Raw genomic sequence first — 20,226 nt, 5'->3', positions numbered from 1 at the left:
CATCTCTTCCCTCAAGTGAGTCCACGGCACTTGTTCAAAACAGACCATGAGAATGGAAGGGAGCAGATAAGAAGTCTTTTGAGCATCCAAACTCAGCTTGGACTTCTCAGAACATTATCACCTCCCTCAAGGAACGAAGGTTTTGTTATTTGATTTTGTGAGGAGGGCTGTTTTAAATTTCTTTAAAGAGTCTGCTTCATGAGATGCAAAAAGAATGTTTCCAAACAAAACAGCTTCATAAGCAGATTAAAACAATGTACCACCTGGAGCTATTAAAAGATTTTTCAGTTCTTTAGATGAAGGTTTCTCCCAGAAGTCTAATGCTCCAAACTCCTAAGCATGAGGTTTTCTTCAAATTGCATTACTTAGCACTGATTACACCTTTTTGTCTTAAAATTCCTTGAAAAAATGTTTTTCTCCTAGTCCACACAAAAGTTTGCTATGTTTATGTAGTAATTCTCTCTACTGTACAATTCTGTATTACCTATAACAAAAAAACACCCCAAAACAACAAAACCCAACCAAAACTAAACACCAAAATCAAACTACAACAAACAACCCCTCCCCAAATTCCCTCATTCCCTTCCTTAGTCCACAGTTCAATTAAAAGTTTCACTGTTACAGATTCAGGCCACAGAACAACACAAATTTTGTTTCTTGGAAGAAGACTATAGGAATTATTACTTTCTATCCCTGTTGCCTGCGTGTCCACAAAATGCAAATAGGCTCAGAAAACTTTATCTTCTCTGTTACCTGTGTTAAAGTCCCACAAAGTGATAGGAAATATCTAGATTACACAGATACTAGCTTAAACCAGCCCCACAAGACATAGCTGCTTTTTGCCAAAATTTGTCTGACTGCAGTTTTAGTAATTCAAGACAAAGCATGAGGATCAAGGTAAACTAAAGTGAAAACTATTCAACATCAAGAACAGCCTCTCAAAAATTTGGGACAAATAGTGCGCAAGACATTCTTCACGTTTCTGAAGCGCCCAGTTCAGTGGCCTTGGTTAAGTCAGTCTCTAAGAAATTATGGGGTTTTTTTTGTTAGTGTGCCAAGAGAATATATAGAAAAAGTCTGCAGCTTGAACTATCCGTAACTTTCCTATTTCAGGCTCTCAAACGCTGAGTTGCCAGACAGCATGTGTGTGGACGGTGTTACATGACCCACAGATCCCGCGCAGGCACACACACCCGAGTGGTTCCAAGAAAAGCACTCCCAAGCCTGTAGAGGTGAAAAATGAAACCCACACTGATCAGATGGAAGGAGAAAAATCTTGGTTCCACATCACTAGCTCTACTTCGTAGCAAAGGCATAGTGATCAGCAAAAACTAAACAAATTATGAAGCCTGGAAAGTGGATACTCGAGTGACTTAAATGGGCAACGACAACAGGGAAATAAAAAGAGCGAAAGAACCATGGGGCCCAAACCTTTTTTTGAGACATACTTCATTGCAGATATGAAGAGAGATTAAGAACAACCAATATCCATAACATTCACGATAAATCCATCCATTGAATGCCATCCTGAAAACAAGATTTTCTCGCTGTACGCTTCCCAGCTTGTGGGAAGAGGATTTGGGTTGATCCAAACCACCAGAGAGCAAGTCAAGCTGCTCTTTGAAAGTGCTGTCCTAAGAGGCTGTTTGAGAAGCGTGAGTCTCTTCCCGCTACTTACCGTGAAGATCTGAAATTCACAATGAAGAAAATTTTGTAGCCAAGTCCAAGATTTTAAAAGCATGACCATGAAGGTGGAGCACACGCATGTACAGTAGTGATGGCTGGAGCTGTAAAAAATACAAGTGTCTGCAAAAGTTGTGTGGCTTCACTCCTGTAACAATCAAAAATGAAACAGAGGAGTCGATGGAAACTCAGCGAGGGGAATGCTGATATCTTCTGTTAGCTTGCCTACAAAGAAAGATGCTCCTTTGGAATCCGGAGTGTTTTCAGCCAACAGCTTACCCATTGAACCCAGGATTTCAAAAGATCTTCAGTGACACAATATGTAAAGCAAAACTAGATATCAATCACATGAAAAATAACTCATAACTTGAAAGAATAACTTGAAAGAATCACTCCCCTTTTGAATTTTACCTGCCACATTTCGCTGAAAGACCTCTTTAGATATATTTGTGTTAATATCCTCTCCACAAGAAGAGATGGAAAGACGCAACCATTTCCTCTCAATGTCACGACTGATATCCATTTCTCTTGCATCCTTCCAGACACAAAACCAGAATATATTTTTTAAAAAAATTAATGTATGTATTTATGGAAAATGTTGCATAGATAAGGCGATTTAATATATAATTAGAGTGGTGCATTTTTTCAGCAGCATACTTAACTTGCGTTTACATAAGGCCTCCCACAGACACTTGGAATGACTGGATTTCAAGAAAAGGAAATAACGCAAAAAGAAGAATATAAACAACCGCCATTGTCTCTCTTTGTGGACCTTTATGTTTGTTGGACAGTATCCTGTGCGCTACTGTTCATGTCAGATACCTTTCGGGAGCTGCAGTCTTCATACACATAACAGAGTAGCCTAAAAATAATCTGAAAGATATTTAATACAGATATTATCAGATTTTTGTTTTTTAATGCTTGAAGATGAAGCATATGCTTTTGACTACGCTCATTCTTCACATATTTAGAACAAATCTGTTCAATGCAGTCATTCACTGCAGTTAAAGCACAGATTGCTCACAAATCAATAGTGACTCAATAATGAAGGCCTGGTCTACCCCCTTTGTGTCTCGTGTGATTTCAAATATCACCGTATCTAGGAAGTACAAATACTCCACCAATCCTCTCAATTTGTTCAGATTAATTCTGCTGCTGCTGGTGGTCTTCTGCTAGGCTGGAACTAACAGATCTTCTATGGCAGCTGTAACTAAAAACAACAGGATTTTTTGACACTACCAAAATATCAGCTGAAGTGCAGCAAAACTGTAGGTCAGCTAAAAAGATAATGCATGGTGGGGCAGGCAGGAAGGGCATGGAACTGAAAGACTGCAGTGCCTTCAGGGTCCTCCACGGTTAGAAGTAACATCTGGGGGGAAAAAAAAAAATCCCTTGCATTTACTTGATGGTGTAGGTGATTTAGTACACAAATTTGAGTTAAATTCTCTTAATCTTTTTGCATTCTACAATCTGAAATAAAAGCCTGATAAAAATCTCGTAATTCCCATACTGAAGAGAAATATCTACTTAAGTAATTTGGGCAGGTATTATTAGATAGTCAGATGAACTGTATGCCTTACTACCTTACGGTTACTTGTACAGGATTTGCACTACGGATTGTGAACCCAAGCTATCAGCTCTAATTGCAGTGAAAAAAAGCAAAGTTTTTACAACAAAAACATTACCTTAATGATTTAGCTGAAGGTTTAAATTCATACAACATATTTAGAAGATATTAAAATAGTTAAATACATATTTATTTGTGCTCTTTTAGACAGACCTTCTCAATTCAATCCAAAAATTCAAGTCATTGTGAATAAATACATATTTACCTTCAGTACTACGAATTACAATGGATTATTTTCATACTTTAAAGAAACTGCAAAAAAAAACAAAGCAAAAAGAACAAATAAACTCATCCTTGCTTACTTCCTTTTAACTTAAGTATCTTAGATATTCTTCCCAAATTATATACTTTCTTCCTCTTCTAACCTTGGAAAGTGTGCCTTTTCCCCCGTGTTTGTCAGGGAAGATTATACAGTTGTTGAGCGTAACTGGCTCCTGCAGGGTTAGAGGGAAGATTCCTTAGAAGTTTTCACAAACATTCACATCAAATATCTGTTAGCAATAAAGAAATAAAATTGCTTTCACTTTTCTTTTTATGATTACTGAAAAAGGCTGATGAGAAGTCTGATCTGTTTAAAAATACACAGCATGAGGCAGGCATATTCTTGAGTTTCAAATCAAAGAGCAACAGATGTAAAATCTTTTAACTTGTAATTTCACCTTTTTCATAACATATCTTTTTCCTTGAAAAGTGGTATTTCACACATCAGTAGTTTCAGACCTAAAAAAAGGCTCCTGAGTAGTATTGCACTTTAAGAGTTCAAAATTCTTTTTTACAAAAATTTTGATAAAATAAATGCACAATCGACAAATTTTGAAGCACTTCAATATTAGAAACAGAAGAGGAAAACATCCCTAAAAGAGATTGTTGAACTGAAGGCCACACTCTACTCACTACATCTTGTCATCCACCGTCTCTCAAAAGCGAACAACTTTCCAGACTGTTATGTGCTAAGACTGAACTCTGCCTCTTCTTGCATGTGAGCTGCCTACATTTCTGCCCATTACACTTCCAGGCGGTCTGAACATAATCACTCCTTCCCTCCCACTTTGTTCTTTTATGAGTAGTTATTCGAATAAATACCACTTGAAAGCCTGTAATGAAAAGTTGAGTGCCGCTCCAATAAAAACATACAAACAAACATTCACATATTTTACTGTTCTAACACAAAACGTTCTCTATAAAGAGCAGGAATCAAAATAGTGTCAGGTAACAAGATTACCTAAGGACGCATTAAATTTCTTTCTCCACAAAATAATTAAGTTTTTTCCATTAAAACCAGTCAGTATTTCAGTTCTACAAAGCAATCCCTACAGATCTTTTCTTTCTCTTCCAACAGAAATTTAATTAGAACAGATAAAAGATTTCTGAGATACTTTGTTGCAACAACAGCAACTCATTTCAAATAAGGAATTAACATAAGATTTTATTTCTGGTCACTTAGATGGCTAAAAAACAATTTTAAAAATTGATTGAATTTGATTCACAAATTCCACTTATTTAAAAAATGTTATTTCCTCTACTTAAGTCAATTTCTAGAGATTTTGCTCAGAGGCTACAATATATTTCTACTGAAAATACTTTAACTTTTTTTTCTTTTTTTTCTTTTTTTCTAAGAATAGAAGGAAGGTGCCATTATTGTTTTGCTTCAGAAGCCAGTCCCCAGTACCAGAAAAGACTTGGCATGGCCACACACACACACACACACAAGTGTTCAGGTGCAGTATCATACAGATCAGTAAAGAATATACAAAAAATCATAGTGTATAATACTGTGACATTTTTTCAATATATTCACATACAGTATCTCTGACTACCTGTAACTAAAGTGGCCATAAATCCTGAAGAACCTTGTCTATAAAATTGAGTAACTCATCAATATACTCTATCTCTTCTAAAAATACCCGTATTTTACACTCATATACAAGGTATCTGCTTGCAAACACAGAAGTAGCCATAAATAAAACTTTATTCTTTCATTTCATTTACAAGCTACCAAGTACCATGTATTTACACAGCACTGGACACTTAAAGTAGTTGCAGTCACAAAATGATCCAGACAGCTGTTGACAAAGTAAAGGATCTTAAGATAAAAGCAAAGTAATACTGTAACAGATAAGTGGCAAAAAAGCAGTTTTGCCATAATGATCAGACTTGCATGTTGCATCAATTCTGGTTGAAACGACTGAGCGCCATGCGATTCTCAGCTTTAACTGCAGTCTGGCTAAAGTTTGGATAGTCATTTCTCTTCTGCAGTTATTAAAATTAAAAAAAAACGTTAAAAACTATAGCAGCAACAAGCAAACCCTGTGACAGGAAGGCAAGGTTTAAGAACTAAAAAAGTTTATACAATGTGCTTAGGAAGGTTGCAGAATTTATCTTCCGTCAGCTGGAGTTCGACTGAGTGACAACATGATCCGGGCGTATCTTTCACACAGTTCGTGTGTGGAGTAGGAGGGTAACTTTGGCGGGTCATTGAAACCTTTAATCTCTGTAGAACAATCTAACAGTTTTGGCAGGAAATCTGTCAGCTTTTCTTGCAAGTTAGCTGCAAAGAAAACACGAAAAACAAACACAAGCATTTACATCTGCATGTGGAATTCTCCTTTTTCTGCCCAACCCTGACAATAAAATTGGTGGGTGGGAAGAAGAGTTTCACTTAGAATCATCCACTTTCTTCAGGTCTGCCAGCAATAACTAGCACGTACTGATTCCTAGTAAATACTCCTTCAGGTATTCTAACACCAAAAACTTTTTTCTGTTCAAAAAGCATGTTTCCTTTAAGGCCTAATAACCCAGTGCAACATACAGAAAAACTGTGTATTTGAATGTCTAAGGGAATATTCAGAAGTCAGGGTAGCTCAAACTGTCAATTCAAGACACTGAAGACATCACATTCATAAAAAAGGTACACAAGAGCCTTTTACCTTAATGAGTTAATTACTTACGTTCCATTTCTTGTCCAAGATAGGAACACCAACGGTTTCTCATGTCTTCCACAGCAACAATATCTTTTTCTTCCATTTCATCCACCAGTAGTAATGGCAAACACGGGACAATAAGCTCATTCATAATGATCAGGCCATTATTGACTTCCTGATCATCTCCCGATTCAAACAGTGCTGCAGCATGTTCATTTAGCTTCTTCATAAACCACCACAAAAAAGGAAAACCCTTAAGTATACAGCATTGCACATTCGATCACACATCACTTTGTTCCTACAAAGCTACCTGGTAATGTCTATTAACCACAACTGCACCTCAGTGTTTACCGCAACGATGCATACGTGCTATTAAACCCATTGATCTTGTGCTATTCTTCAAGCCACTTCATCGGATACCTGGACCAACTCGACCTTTGCAGCTGTTCTTTTTAAGACTGAGGTCCTAATAATCTGCTTTTGTTTTCTCGCTACAGGTAAATGTGACATAATCGAGGAAAAAAAACTCTTTGTTTCCTGTGGATGCCTTTTCCAGTATCTGTCTCCCTTCGCACTGTGGCAGCAAGAGGGTGAGCCCGCTCACCAGCTCTGCCAGCTGCTGTTCTGACCTAGCCCAGACAGCATGGCTGTGAGCACACTACTTACAGTCATAAAGAAAATGAATGATAATTTGAAAAATATGGGAATAATGTTTTCCTTCTTACTTTTGTTTCTTTCCTTACATAAGTCTCAGTATTAATTTGTTAACGAAGTGAGGTTTGGTTTGGTTTTGGTTTTGCTTTACACGATGGCAACACTCCTCTACTAATGAATTTTCTTAAAGCTATGCAGCTAGTTCAGCTTTTTGAAACATACTTCATCCTTGACTTACTAGCAAACATTCCCGTCTGTAGTGAGATATCAGCTCTTCATCATGACCTCTGTATGGACCTTTGGACAAGAGTTCTTTGTTATTCTGGTAAGCGTAGATAAGGTAGAGCAAGGCTTCCATGTAGCTGAAGTAAAGAAACAAAAACATTAGATGCAACATCCAGGTACCACATGTTTCAAGCTAACTCCTGTGCTCTTCAAAGGACAAGTAACTTCACTTGCTTTTTTGACTCTAAGTCCAGTCCTCCCCACTCACCTTTTTGCAATTTTTTTTTCTGCCACATATTTTCATCTTTTAAGCACATTTAGAACAATTTTTTTTATTATCAGGTTCGATCACTTGCACATGAAGCCTGATCCAAAGCTCACTGAAACCAATAGATACCATTTCACTCACTCCAAAAATAGCTTTGGATTACCCTTCAGTATACATGAAAACTTAATTTTTCCTGCACACATTTATGTCACACTAGGTTTAATCTTCTGTTATGATATTTGTCTTGATGGCATTCTACACCTTCACAAATAAGATTTAAAGCCGTCACCTTATTTCTAAAAAAACCCAAATTGTGTATTTTTTGCCTCACTAACTGTAACTTCTTCCCAACTACTGAAGTCTAAAGGGATGGAAGAAGTCACAAGAGCATTTCAGAAGCAGAAGCACTGCTAAGACTGGTGACATTTCTGTCTTGATTCTCAATGCAGAAGATAAACACAAGCTTAACTGGTAAAGGACAAGTAACAGAGGACCTAAGAATCTAACAGTTAATCAACAGAGATCCCTCCACGCATAGATTAACAATCTCCCCTCAAGCTGCTGCATGTGACTTTCAGCAAACACCATAATTGTTAATTCTCTGACTTAGAGAAACCCAGTTATGACAGACAGACACTGAAAGCAGTTCAAGCAGCTACTCTAGAAACAAGCAGATAGAAATCTCATTTTTATCTAAACTAAAAAAATCTAGGAAGGGAAATTTCCTAAGAGAGTGGTTAGAGGAACAGTACATTGCGCACTTGCTCACTCCTAGTGAGAACAGGAGGTCATGGCTGAAGTTTAAACTATCGAAACCAAACAACTAAGCTATTAGAAATGGTTAAAAAAATATATGTGAGCAACACAGACTATACCTGAAAAAATAAGTGTCAGAATTTTCCAAAGCAGGCAAATTCGAGACTTAGAGCAATGTCTCTCAGTGAGATGGCATAAAACGAAAGGAAAAGGCTCCTTGAAATAGCAATGGTTTCTTAAGGCTTTACCTTCTAATATCCCTGTTAAGAAGAGTAAGATGAACCCCAACACCATAATTTAAGTATCTACTGTTATTTCTTCCATCATGAGATCTGGTTATAGTCCCTTGCAATCCTAATTATTGCTTAAGTAATGTAAGTACAGTCACTGTCCTCTAGCTCTTTGTCCTCAAAATATAAAGCTGCGCTTTCATTAAAAATAGTTCTATTACCCTCTCCTTAAGTTCATTCCCCTACTCGTGAAAACTCCTTACACTGCTGATCAGCAACACAACTGGCCAAACAGCAGAAAATAGCGTAGGAGGACAGAGGAGAATGTGATTGCAAAGAACTGGAACTGCTGGTTATAAAGCCAGAGGAGCAGGACCTTCTAGCCCTTTCCATTCTAAAGTTGAAGATACAGTGCCAACAGCTCAGCTGATCCAAATTAAAAACTCGCTGCTAGTAGTGGCCTTATTCCCAGTCCCCATTTTCCTGCTTCTTCCCCTAGCTGGGTGACCTTTCCCTGAAACAACAGTAGTGCCATCTAACAGCAAGGTAAGCTATTTTAAATCATCATTACTGTACAACAAGGCTTGGAGTCCTTGCATATCTTGAGAGACTGTGGAATACAGCTGTTGTGTAAATTAGCAAACAGGTTCTGCTTTTTCACACCTGAAACACACGCAAGCCCCAGCCTATGAAGCCTAAGCCCAAAGTGACTGAAGCTGCTCACAGGATTACGGAGCTCACTGGATTTAGGCTTTGGAAAAGATGCAAAAAGCACAGGACACCTAAATTTTAGCAGTGCTTTGAAAAAGCCATTTCATTCAAAACTGGGAAACTGCATTGGCATTCCAAGAAGCTTAATAGGCAACTGCTAAGGTCTACCGTTTGTTCACTTTTCCATTTTCTCAGTGATGTCCAATGACAGGACAAAGGGATACGAGCTGAAGCATAGGAGGTTCCACAAAAACATTACGAAAAACTTCTTTACTGTGAGGGTGACAGAGCACTGGAACAGAGTGCCCAGGGAGGTTTTGGAGTCTCCTCTGAAGAATCTTAAAACCCGCCTGGACACATTCCTCTGTGACTTACTCTGGGTGATTCTGCCCTGGCAGAGGAGTTGGACTAGATAATCTTTTGAGGTCCCTTCCAACCTCTGACATTTTGTGATTCTATGTGATTACCACCATACGAGTGAGCTGCAGGTAAAACTGCTGCCGAGGTTCATTAGCTAGCTGTGTTCCCTTTACCCACAGCAGGTTCCTACTCGAGAGTATAGTCGGAGAAGACACACCTGAAAGGCCTTTTAAATCTCCACTCGCAGTGGAAAGAGGGCCTTGTCAACCACTGCTGGGGACTGTAAGGGACCATGAGTTAATACTGAAAGTAGGCGTGAAAAAGATACACCAAACTACTTTAATGTTGATTTGTGTTTGTTCAACACAGTGTAACTATATAAGGACAGCAGGGACCGCCTGGATAAAAGGTCTACTTTTGGCTCCATCTAGAGATTGAGTGCTGCTAGGCATCGATTGGTGTTATTAAAACTATGAAAAGTTGGTTGACTGAGGGAGGTAGGTTTCTGAAAAAAGCCTCAAAACAGCCTGCTAATGAATGTATTATTTCAATTATGGAAGTCTGTGCTTTCACTGATGTTTTTAAAGTTATATATTTACGATTTCAGTGTTAGTAAGAGAATCGGTAGAGTTCATCAATTTAGTCTCATGTTCAGAATAAGGAGGGTAGTACTGCCCTCTAGAGTGTACAAGATGTGAATGTCGGTAAATATCTCAGTCCTTTGGGAACCTACAGCTGAAACATAGGTGTATAATTGCTATAGATACCTCTAGAGCAGGTCCTGACCCATTCTGAAAACATGCTTAATTCTATCTAGTCTTACCATCTTCGTATTAAAACACTACTTGAAACATCGATGAAATCACATTTCTTGCTAAAGGGAACGAATACTACACTTCTTTGGATGTTATCCAAGTCTGATAATATCTTTTTCTTTCGGACCAATATCAGAGTCTAAGGTTAGTCATTATAGGTTTGTTTTTCAAATTACAAGTAATTTGCAGAATCAGGGTGAGCCACGTGTTACCAAGACACGCCACAGATGCCAGACACTGGATATTCTGCAGCTGAATCATTTCACAGGGCATGGGAGGTAGAGGTACTTTTGAACAATTCTGTTTCAAAGACTCTTCTGCCAAATATTTTGAGGCATTTTTACTGCAGTCACCATACTTGTTGCATAAACAGAATAATTGATAGAGTAAATTTTAGCTGTAGTGCATTAATGTCACCAATCTTATATAGTTACAATTCCTGACTTGGTTCAAAAAGAGAAGGGAGTGAATCACCATGGTGCATAGAGCTAAGAAGAATCAGCTTACAGTTAGGATAGTTATTCTCAATTATGTTCTTTCCTGACCTTTAAAGCCCATCACAAGTAGAACTGTGGCTCAAACACAGAATGCAAAACTTTGCTTCAATGGCAATACCCAATAAAAAGACAGGTAAGACAGGGACTCGACTAATTGTGATTGCTGATGAAAGCAGATAAATTTATATGCATGTGTGGTGACAGAGAAGAATGACTTTTATGGCTGAGGGATACTCAGGGCACCTAGAGTAGAAGAGAAGAAGGAATGTGAGTGTATGGGGAAAGTGCTCTGAAAAGTCTATGGCTTGATATGAGATTGGAAATAGAGATTAAGAACAGGAAGTTATGAGAAACTGAGGCAGATACAAGACTGAAGACCTTAATGAACCAAATAAGTGCTTGACTAAAATGAAGAACACATTAAACAATTCATAATTTTAAAAAATAGCTTTACTTATCAATATCATTTTTTGCCTTCAAACTGCTCTACTACATTGGAGTTCCGTATTACCACTTACCTCTTTTTTTGGAAAAACTCCAATCCCACCATGAGGAACATGGTTGTTTCCCTGAAATTTCTATAGTCTTGATGCCATCTCTGCGTATAAGAAAGGGTATATAGAATTTCATCCACAAACATGAAATATGTTCTTTTTGGTTTTCTTTTTTACACATAGTTTGTTTACATAGTACTGAATAGGTGCTGGCAGTAAATGCTAAGGACCCCATTAAGCTTGCATGTGTGAAAAGTTCCCCTGAAGCCACCCACCTTTAATAAAAAGAAGATTCTTTAAAACAGTTCTAGAAGAGATTTTTACAGAACACATTACCATTTGAAAGGAACACAAAGCATCTGTGGAGAACCACAGTCAGAATTATGGGAGAACCCTTTTTTCTTCTCAAAAACAGTTGAGAAGCTAATAACCTTTTCTTTCCCCCTACTTTACACTTCATTATTTACTCAGAAAGTGGTAGGCAGCTTTTTCATACTCTTAACTATTAAGCTTAACTTCCAACATAAGAATGACACAGAAAAAGCCTGAGCACTTCACACAGGAAGCAACAAAAACCCAAACAATTCAGACTGTGGAGATGTTTATATTGGAGCAGAACATTGACTTGACTGCATTACCATTTATACAGTGACCACTGGTATGCTTTACAGGTAAATGCTCTACATGAGAAAGATGCTTTTACTGCAGTTGGTTAGTAGCCAACTTTCAATTGCTCATTACAGATAAAATAGGGGACAGCCTACCATGAGACGTAATCACTTAGAGATTCAACACAAAGAGCATGAGAAAGGGTCTGTGAAATGCCAACTCACTATACAGGACAAATATTGCAGAAACCACCAACTACCTGCCTCAGAAGCTAAAAAAGCGGCATGTATCTGCAAGGGAATAGGAGACATCTCCACTCACTCATTCTTAAAGCTAAGTTCAGAGTTGTTTATTCTACCTGTGCAATGCCCTTCATAAACTAGTAAACCACTGAGTTTTGCACAGCCTAAATATATCAACTGTTAAAGAGGCCTTAATGAATGGTATTACACAGAGTTGTAAAACTAGCTACAAACTAAACTTCAATATGAGAATAATTATTTTGGCAAATATTAGTCACAATTATTTAACATCTGAGATTTGCTCATTGTTTCTTTCCACATTTTTCTAAATTGCACAAGAGGAAAACTTAAACACATAAACTGGTTATGTATGGTCCCCGCAAGCAAAAGAATCTGGTGTTTGTCAGAAGATGGGAAAGGCTGCAGAGACAGATGGAGGAAGAGCATAAATGTGACTGTGCCTGTGACCCAGTTCTCAAGATGCGCAAGGCTGGGTTTAAACCACTCTCACTCCTTCACTGCTAGCTGCTTCTGACTAGAGAAAACCAGTGGGTTCCTGTGGTGATAAATTACAGAATACTGGTAGTGACATGGAGACATGTTACATAGCAAGGCAAGACTCAAACTTGACATTTATTTATGGCTCAAGTCATTGGAATTACAGATGTGGAAAAAAAACAGCTTTAGATCAACTGATCAGAGCAGCCTTCCTACAAATAAATGGTCTTTCAATAACCAGCTTTAACTTCCCATTGTAAAACAAGAAGAAAATTGTGAAGATAAAATTCAGCTTGTGGATAACTATTTCACATTACAATTTGATTTACAACATAAAATATACTGACCTCGTATTCCTCCATGTTTACTTCATCTGGCTTTATCATTTCAAGTTTAGCTTGAGCAACCTTCATTATGTTGCGGCACCTTACAAAGACCAACAAGAAATCCTGGAATGTTACTGAAAATTTGCAAAGGATATTATCGACACAAAGAGAGCAGCCTCAAACAGTACAGGCTACAGCATCATGCAAATCTGTATGAAAATACTGTGAAAAATGTGCTTTTTATCATGCATGTTATAATCAGCAGGAGAGGGCATATTTTTGAAGCACCTGTGATGGAGGGCTACATTATTTAGGAATTACTGCCTGGTTTATTTTGCTAAATTGCCACGTGGCTCAGTCTTCCTTTTTTATTTGAAGTTCAGATGGCTTAAAAATCCCCTACATTTACTGTCCGAAAGTAACCCCAGAGGATTATTCACCACACAGAAATCAGACTACTGTTCCCTATCTTTCAAATTATTTAAGTAAGTAAATATATGGAATTTCAAGTGGAGAAGAGACATTTTCTTGCTTTCACGTAAGTTACCCATGTAGCTTACAAGGCTTTGCTGTCTACCGCTGGCTTCAGTATAGCAAAAAAAAAATGCAAATTACCCAGCTTTACAACGTGTTTTGAAAGAAGGCACAGAAATTCGTGTGCAAAAGTATGAACAACACTGTGTATTTCTCCTCATTTCATGACAATAGAAACCCAACTTCTTGTTTATACTGTGTTTAGAGAGATTTTCATAAAGATGATATTTTTTGCAAAATATATTTGCAAGCTATTAACTAGAAGATAAAGCCAAGCACACACATGCCAGCCTTCCCTCTACCACATGCGCTGTGTGAATATGAAGGGGCGTCTCCACACATCAGAGAACACTGGTGAGCACGAGAAGCGAGATATTAAAATCTTATTACCTTTCATCAAAGCTAAGATTGTGATCTCCAAACTGTTCCAGTAATGTTCTCTCAATTATCTTCTTTGGTGCCTGGTTTTGGATGAAGTAAACAATTGCGTGACGCAAGCGGTAATCACATTCAGGTGGTGGATCTTCCTGGGCTAACTTTAGCAAGCGTGTGTATTCCAATTTAATTGCCTAAATAATTTTAAAAATATGCATTATTCCTTCTGGCTTTAAACTCTTAAATATCACAGATGCCATATGTCTGTGGCCTTTTGCCTACAAAATATTATTTTCACAAATAGTCCATCCTTCTAACAAGTTGGAGCTACATTTAAAAATAACCAACCAGACAAATGGTAAAGCTGTTCCTGTCTCTCCCCAGCATCCCAGGTAGCCCTTTACTTAAAAAGTAGTCCCAGTGCTGTGCTATGTCTGCTTGAGAGAAGGTTTATCCAATCCCTGAAGAGGCTTCTTTAAGCATTTAGAGTCAAAAAAGAGTATAAGATTTCTGTAATATTTAAAAGAATCTTCTAAAACCTCATAAGGTAAAAAATAAATGGTTAAAATGCCAATACCTGAAGAAAAAATACTCTACAGAAAGTTTAATGAACATATATGTTTTTGGAAACACTAAGTAAGAATGGAAAAGGTCTTTCAACAAAATTCAAATTGCAGGATTTCCTAAGAAAATAATACTTCGATAACAAATAGTATTAGTCTCCTAGAGGGCAGAACAGAGTCCTCACTGAGTATTTTAGATCAACTTTAGAGGCCATTAGAAACTTTTACACTTCCAGCTTTGCCAGCACATTAGATTTTAATGCGCATCATCTGTTGTATTCATTAGATTTTATTCACTGAAACTATAAAGGATGGTTAAGAGCAACAATAAGAAAGATAATCAGAAAAACAGTGAAAAAGCATCTTCCATAATTTATCTCTCACAACAGGGAGGTGATCAGATTGTTTGCTAGCCCTAAACGTTGACTTGAAACAAATCACTTAATACAGCAGCTTTGCACATTAGCGAAGTTTCATTATGACATATACACAAAATAAAGCTCCAAAGCACACAGAAAAATACTTTGCTCAATATTTCAAAACTCTTTATGTTCAGATACCTAGCAGTAACAGGTAACCTCTTGATGTTTAGCTATCAGAAATTTGGGCTCCCATCCTCTATAATACACGTTTTGTTTCAGTACTAAACATGTGGGCAGGAAACTACTCATACAGGCTTAAACACAGAGCATATGGGGAACTTTAAAACTTAAGAGAACATACTGTGTCAATATTTAGACATACTCATCATATGCATTATCATTAAAAAGGAAATTTGGGCGAATCAATTATATGCATCAAAAGCCACAGGCACAGAGTTTTTATTCTCTTACATAGGAAGTTCTACGATTAGAAAACAACATGGATAACCATGTAATCAACCCCTGTTTACCAGGGTAGGCCAGAAACAAAAAGCAATTCCTATTAGACATTCAATTTTTTAGAGAGTTACCTAGAAGTAGGAAAAAATGCAACACAAACTCTATATTTTATATACATATTTCAACAAAATCAATACATGCATATTTAAACAAAATAAAATGGTATACTGCAGATTCTGAAATCCTTTGTAAAACAAAAATATAACACTATTTCTTTACACAGAATACAGAAAAAATAGATGGTAGAAGGAAGTATTACATGCTTTCCTTTTCTCACTGAGAATGTTACATAAAGATCTTAATGCAGATATTCTGCAAGAAACTGTCCATAAAGTTTAAAGAAGGATGATTGGAAGGGGGAGTGGAACCTTGGCAAAAACAATGACCCACATCACATGGGTTTTGCCTGGGTTACACTAAAACAAAGACATCCTAGAAAAACCCCCACAGTTTTATGTAAAGACACATTTGCTAAAGAAACAAACACATGAAGAAACCCAGAGGATAACAGTATTAAAAGTATCACAAAAGCTTTTACTATAGTTTATGGAGTTACACGAAATTCTATCTGCTATGTTTCCAAATACAAATTTGGTTACCATTTCACCTGCATACATTCATACTAATGTATTCTTCAAAAATTAAGCAAGTTCCATGTCTTCTAAGGTATTGCAAATGTGAGTCAGCAGAAAACGAGTATGGAAAATTTCATCTCTCCAACAATTTAGTGTAAGAACATTTTCTCACTCGAAGATAAATTCTGTCCCCCGTGAAGTGAAAATATTTAAGCATTCAAAATTGAAGACCAAAAAAACACTTCATCTGAGCATTATTTTGGTAACTCTGGAGCACTAAATATAATTTTCTTTTGGACTGCATTTCTGTTTTGAAATTACCAAAAAGCCCTTCATATTAAAAAAAAAAGTGTAATTAAACTTTCTAGCAAAGAGTTTTATTTGATTAAATGAGGATTTCTTTTCAACTTAAAAAATATGCTTGGTATCTTCTCATTAAATAATAACTTTAAAAAAAAACCCATAACAAACAAAACCCAACAACCACCTAGCATTGAATCTCAACCAAAACCTATTTCACTAAACAGAGGCTGTGGCAGGTGTCTCTCTATTCCCCAAGGGCAGGCAGGGTTAAGAGAGACAGTCCTGCAAACAAGTCTTATGGTCATAACACTTCTCTCAGTATCTGTTATAAAAATCCACACAAACAGACAAACAAACTAGCCCTGAAGATTTTCATTTCCTTACCACGGGGTTGGAGAATTATTTTTTTTGAGGGGGGGGGTGGGGAAGGTTTCCCTTTGGTTTTGTTGGTTGGTTGGTTGCTGCTTGTTTACAATTTTTGTTTGTTTTTTACAATTTCTTCTAGCTCAACCACACCACAACAATTAAGAAGAAATCAGATTGCTACTCAGTGACAAGCAGAAACTTCTTCCCCTTCCCCAAAACACATTCGAGAGGATTTAACATCATATCCAAGTAATTCCCTTGCTAATACCCCGAAAATTCAAAAGATTGAGAGCTAAAACCAGAAGTTTGTGTATTTGAGCAGACTAACTCATTCTTAAATCTTTTATCACTGTGAAGACTAGTAACCACAAAAAGCCTAACATCTAATTCCCAGTAATAAAACACTGCATAAATAAGTAGTGTTGACATCCATGCAGTTACACAAGAGAAAGTAATTTAGATTTACTAAAAATCGTTTAAGGAGTACAAAACAAGAACATCTCTTTGAAACAAACAAATGACTAAACACTGATGTCCCTTGGTGAAAAAAATAATGTCCCAAACAGCCTAGCAAAAGCATGGCTTTTGCTACTAACAGGTGGAAAAAAATAGTGTACTTTTACTGATTACACATCTAAATTTCCTGTTATTTCTACTGTTACTAGAAAGCTAAAATGCAGAAAGGTGTAACAGCTACTGATATCAAGGCAGTGCACTGCTTAATCAACAGGGCAATCACTGTCTGTTATTCAGGGGAGATATCTATACAGAGGCCTGACACCATAGGAGAGTAAATATAAACACTGGAACAGTCTTAATTTGCATCAGAAGGTGGAAGGGGAAAGCATATCTAACAAGAAAAGTCAGAAGAGAAAAAATTGAAAATGTTAGTTGTACCTTAAAGAACCCTGCTTCTGGCCCACACCTGTCATAAACATTCCTGGCTTTACCTATAGCCATGATAATACCTTGCATGTTCGGGGTCAGCATGACCTGCCACAAGGGATTTAAGGTAAAAGTTTTGAATGATTAATATTTTAATGACCAAATTCAATATGCTTTTAGCCTCATGCAAGATGAAAAGCAACTTAATGCATGCATACATTGAAATGGCACATTTGAATACAGAGCCGGTGTGCATATTCTGCAAATCAGTCATGGCATGTGTATTTTTACTGTAACGACATACGACTAAAGAAAGCTTACAAAAAGTCTGTAGAACTGTGTCATACACAATTTAAAAGTTACATGGTCAAAACTTTCCAGGAAAGGAACATGCATCGCTCAGCATTAGTATCCATCAGAAATTGCACACTGAACGAGTGCTCTCCCTGGCCACGAAAGGATTTAAAAAAAAAACAAAAACGTTTCAAGTAGAAAAATCACCCAATCACACTTCATATATACACTAAAGAACATCGTGAACTACACTGCCTGTATTTTACACATATTTCAACATCAAAATAAGGGACTCATTGCTGCAAATGCAATTGGTCCCTGAAGCCTCTGAAGACAAATTCTTAAACCCAAAACATTTAACAAAACACACCAAGCCAAGCATAAGACACATATCACACAGCTATTCACATTAGTTACATATAAACAATTTGATGCATCCAGGTTACTCAGAAAGTCCTTTGCCCTTTGTTACCTGTGAGAAAAAACCCACACACTCCCTCTCTCTCCCTCTGCCCAAGGTATAGCCAGCACAGCAACTGGCAGAGCAACAAAAGATGAAGAACCCTAAACTCTTCAAAGGAGTTTCCCACACGTAAGAATAACATTTTAAAAAGTGAATGTGGTTACAAAAAGAATAGAGAAATAGGGAGGAAAGTTATCATCCTATAGAAAGACAATGGCATGGGAAATACAGTGGGAAAAAAAAGAAAAACAAAGCAAAACAAAGAAGCAAGTCATCAGGTAAGGCTAAATCCTCATTTCTTTAAAGGTGGAGACTACACATCTGTGAGAAGCCCAAATCAGTGGGACAATGTCAATTAAATCATTTTACTCTCCCTCCCATACTGCCAGTTACGACTGATCACAATTTTAGGGAAAATGTCCTGAAATACCTATTTGCCTAGCTAGGGAGGCAAAAGCTTGCCACAGCCCACCAAGGACACATGCTCAGACACTGGAGAATATGGGCTGCACCAACACTCTTCCCAGCCAAAATGATCACGGAGTAAGCAGTGTCAAACTGTCAGGACAGTCTAATGACCTGGCAGTGTTGCTTTCTGCTGCTAAAATAGGGCAGTAGAAAATAACATCTCTCATTTGCTCCTCAGGTAGTATCAGGTGTGCGTACCACACTGGGTCCCAGTTGGGAAAAAAAAGAATATTTTTTTTTTAATTTTTTTTTCTTAAGCTTTGGAGGAGTCAGCTCTAGCAACCATATCAGTTTCAAGTTATTTCCATGGATAATTTAATCCTTCAAGTCTGAAAGGCTCAATCTTGGCAAACAGAGGACTGGACATGAACATTAGCTTTATTGGACTGACAAGAAAGCACAAACATTAAGAACATCACTCACTATCCCGTCACTTTTTAAATAATGTAGTAGTCTGCAGTCTATCACCAGCATTTCAAAGGCTATCTGGCCTAACACAAACATTCAACTTCCACAGCTAAAAAAAGGCAAATGTACCTCCAGTGTAAATGGTACCATGCAAAGCGTGCCCAATTAGAGTAGCTAGTGCTTTCCTTTCATATTTCATTACAAATTAAGACATTGTTAAGGTTACAAATCGCTAAGCATTTAGTTCTGCAGAAATCCGTTACGTGTCACGATGTGCAAACATGCTAAAAATTCTCCTCAGGCAGCACGAGAAAGCACCGAGGAGGAGCGGTGCACACAACTGCAATTGAAGGTACCTCATCGTCATAACCCCCCTCCTCTGCCTCAATCACAAAAGTCCCTACATCAGGAATCGCCACCTCTACAACTCGCTGGTTAGGAGCTGGTTGAGCTGGGGCATTATCAGAGCTCTGCAGAAGAAAACCATTATCAGTTTTTTTTTGAAAAAAAATAAAAATTATAATAATCAGAAAATAGAGACAATTACAGAGAGATGCAAACTGACAGGCTTACCAACTAAAGTGATGTGCACTGCTGAATTTCTGAACAAATTCATAAATATCACTTATATTCTCTAATTACTTACAGTCTCTTAATTTTTAAGCAGTATATTTTAAAATTAAGCCGTGATTATTAAAACTATTTCATTTGTTCTTTATTCACTAATTACATCTTACCAGTTAGTATGCCAATCTAGCAATTCTAACACCCACTACAAATTTAAGGCACTTGTTAAAGGATGAATCTGCAAACCACCACTTCTTCTCATACACTTTACCAAACATTTGCTAAATACATCTGACGAATTCATACTACAGGATGTTTATGCTAGTCAGTGAGATTCTTGCTACGTTAAAGTAAGTTTTAAACAACAATGGAGACAACTCTCGGCTCCTGTGGTCTATCATTGTGTAACAGTTTACACAGCACTTGCAGATGTTAAAACTTAACTCTAAGCAATTGGAGTGGGATGCTACTTGTTCTGCAACTATTACAATAGTTTCATTTTTTACTAGAGATTCCAGAAACACACATAGCATCTATTTACACCCAGCATTGCAGAAATACAAAAGGAAGACTGTGCGATCAGAGGGCAGAAAGGAAAAATGGACAGAAAATTATCACAAATCACCAT

The 20,226-nt window shown here is 37.3% G+C and overlaps 1 protein-coding gene across 1 annotated transcript; it reads right to left on the bottom strand.

Annotated features, from left to right (window-relative positions):
- Window positions 1–5,261: 5,261 nt before the first annotated feature.
- LOC104273410 (ubiquitin carboxyl-terminal hydrolase 25-like) lies at window positions 5,262–19,501 on the bottom strand (the record flags this gene model as incomplete). The annotated part of the gene is made up of 8 exons (XM_009868745.1): window positions 5,262–5,858; window positions 6,259–6,454; window positions 7,124–7,247; window positions 11,266–11,345; window positions 12,938–13,016; window positions 13,841–14,019; window positions 17,411–17,506; window positions 19,388–19,501. Coding segments are annotated over 8 exons (1,041 nt in total), but the record flags the coding sequence as incomplete, so codon positions are not given.
- Between the last annotated feature and the right edge of the window lie 725 nt (window positions 19,502–20,226).

Source organism: Apaloderma vittatum, unplaced genomic scaffold, assembly GCF_000703405.1.
Source record: "Apaloderma vittatum isolate BGI_N311 unplaced genomic scaffold, ASM70340v1 scaffold12074, whole genome shotgun sequence".
NCBI lineage: Eukaryota > Metazoa > Chordata > Aves > Trogoniformes > Trogonidae > Apaloderma > Apaloderma vittatum.
Note: the sequence above shows the minus strand (reverse complement) of the source record. Positions and strands in the feature narration are given on the sequence as shown.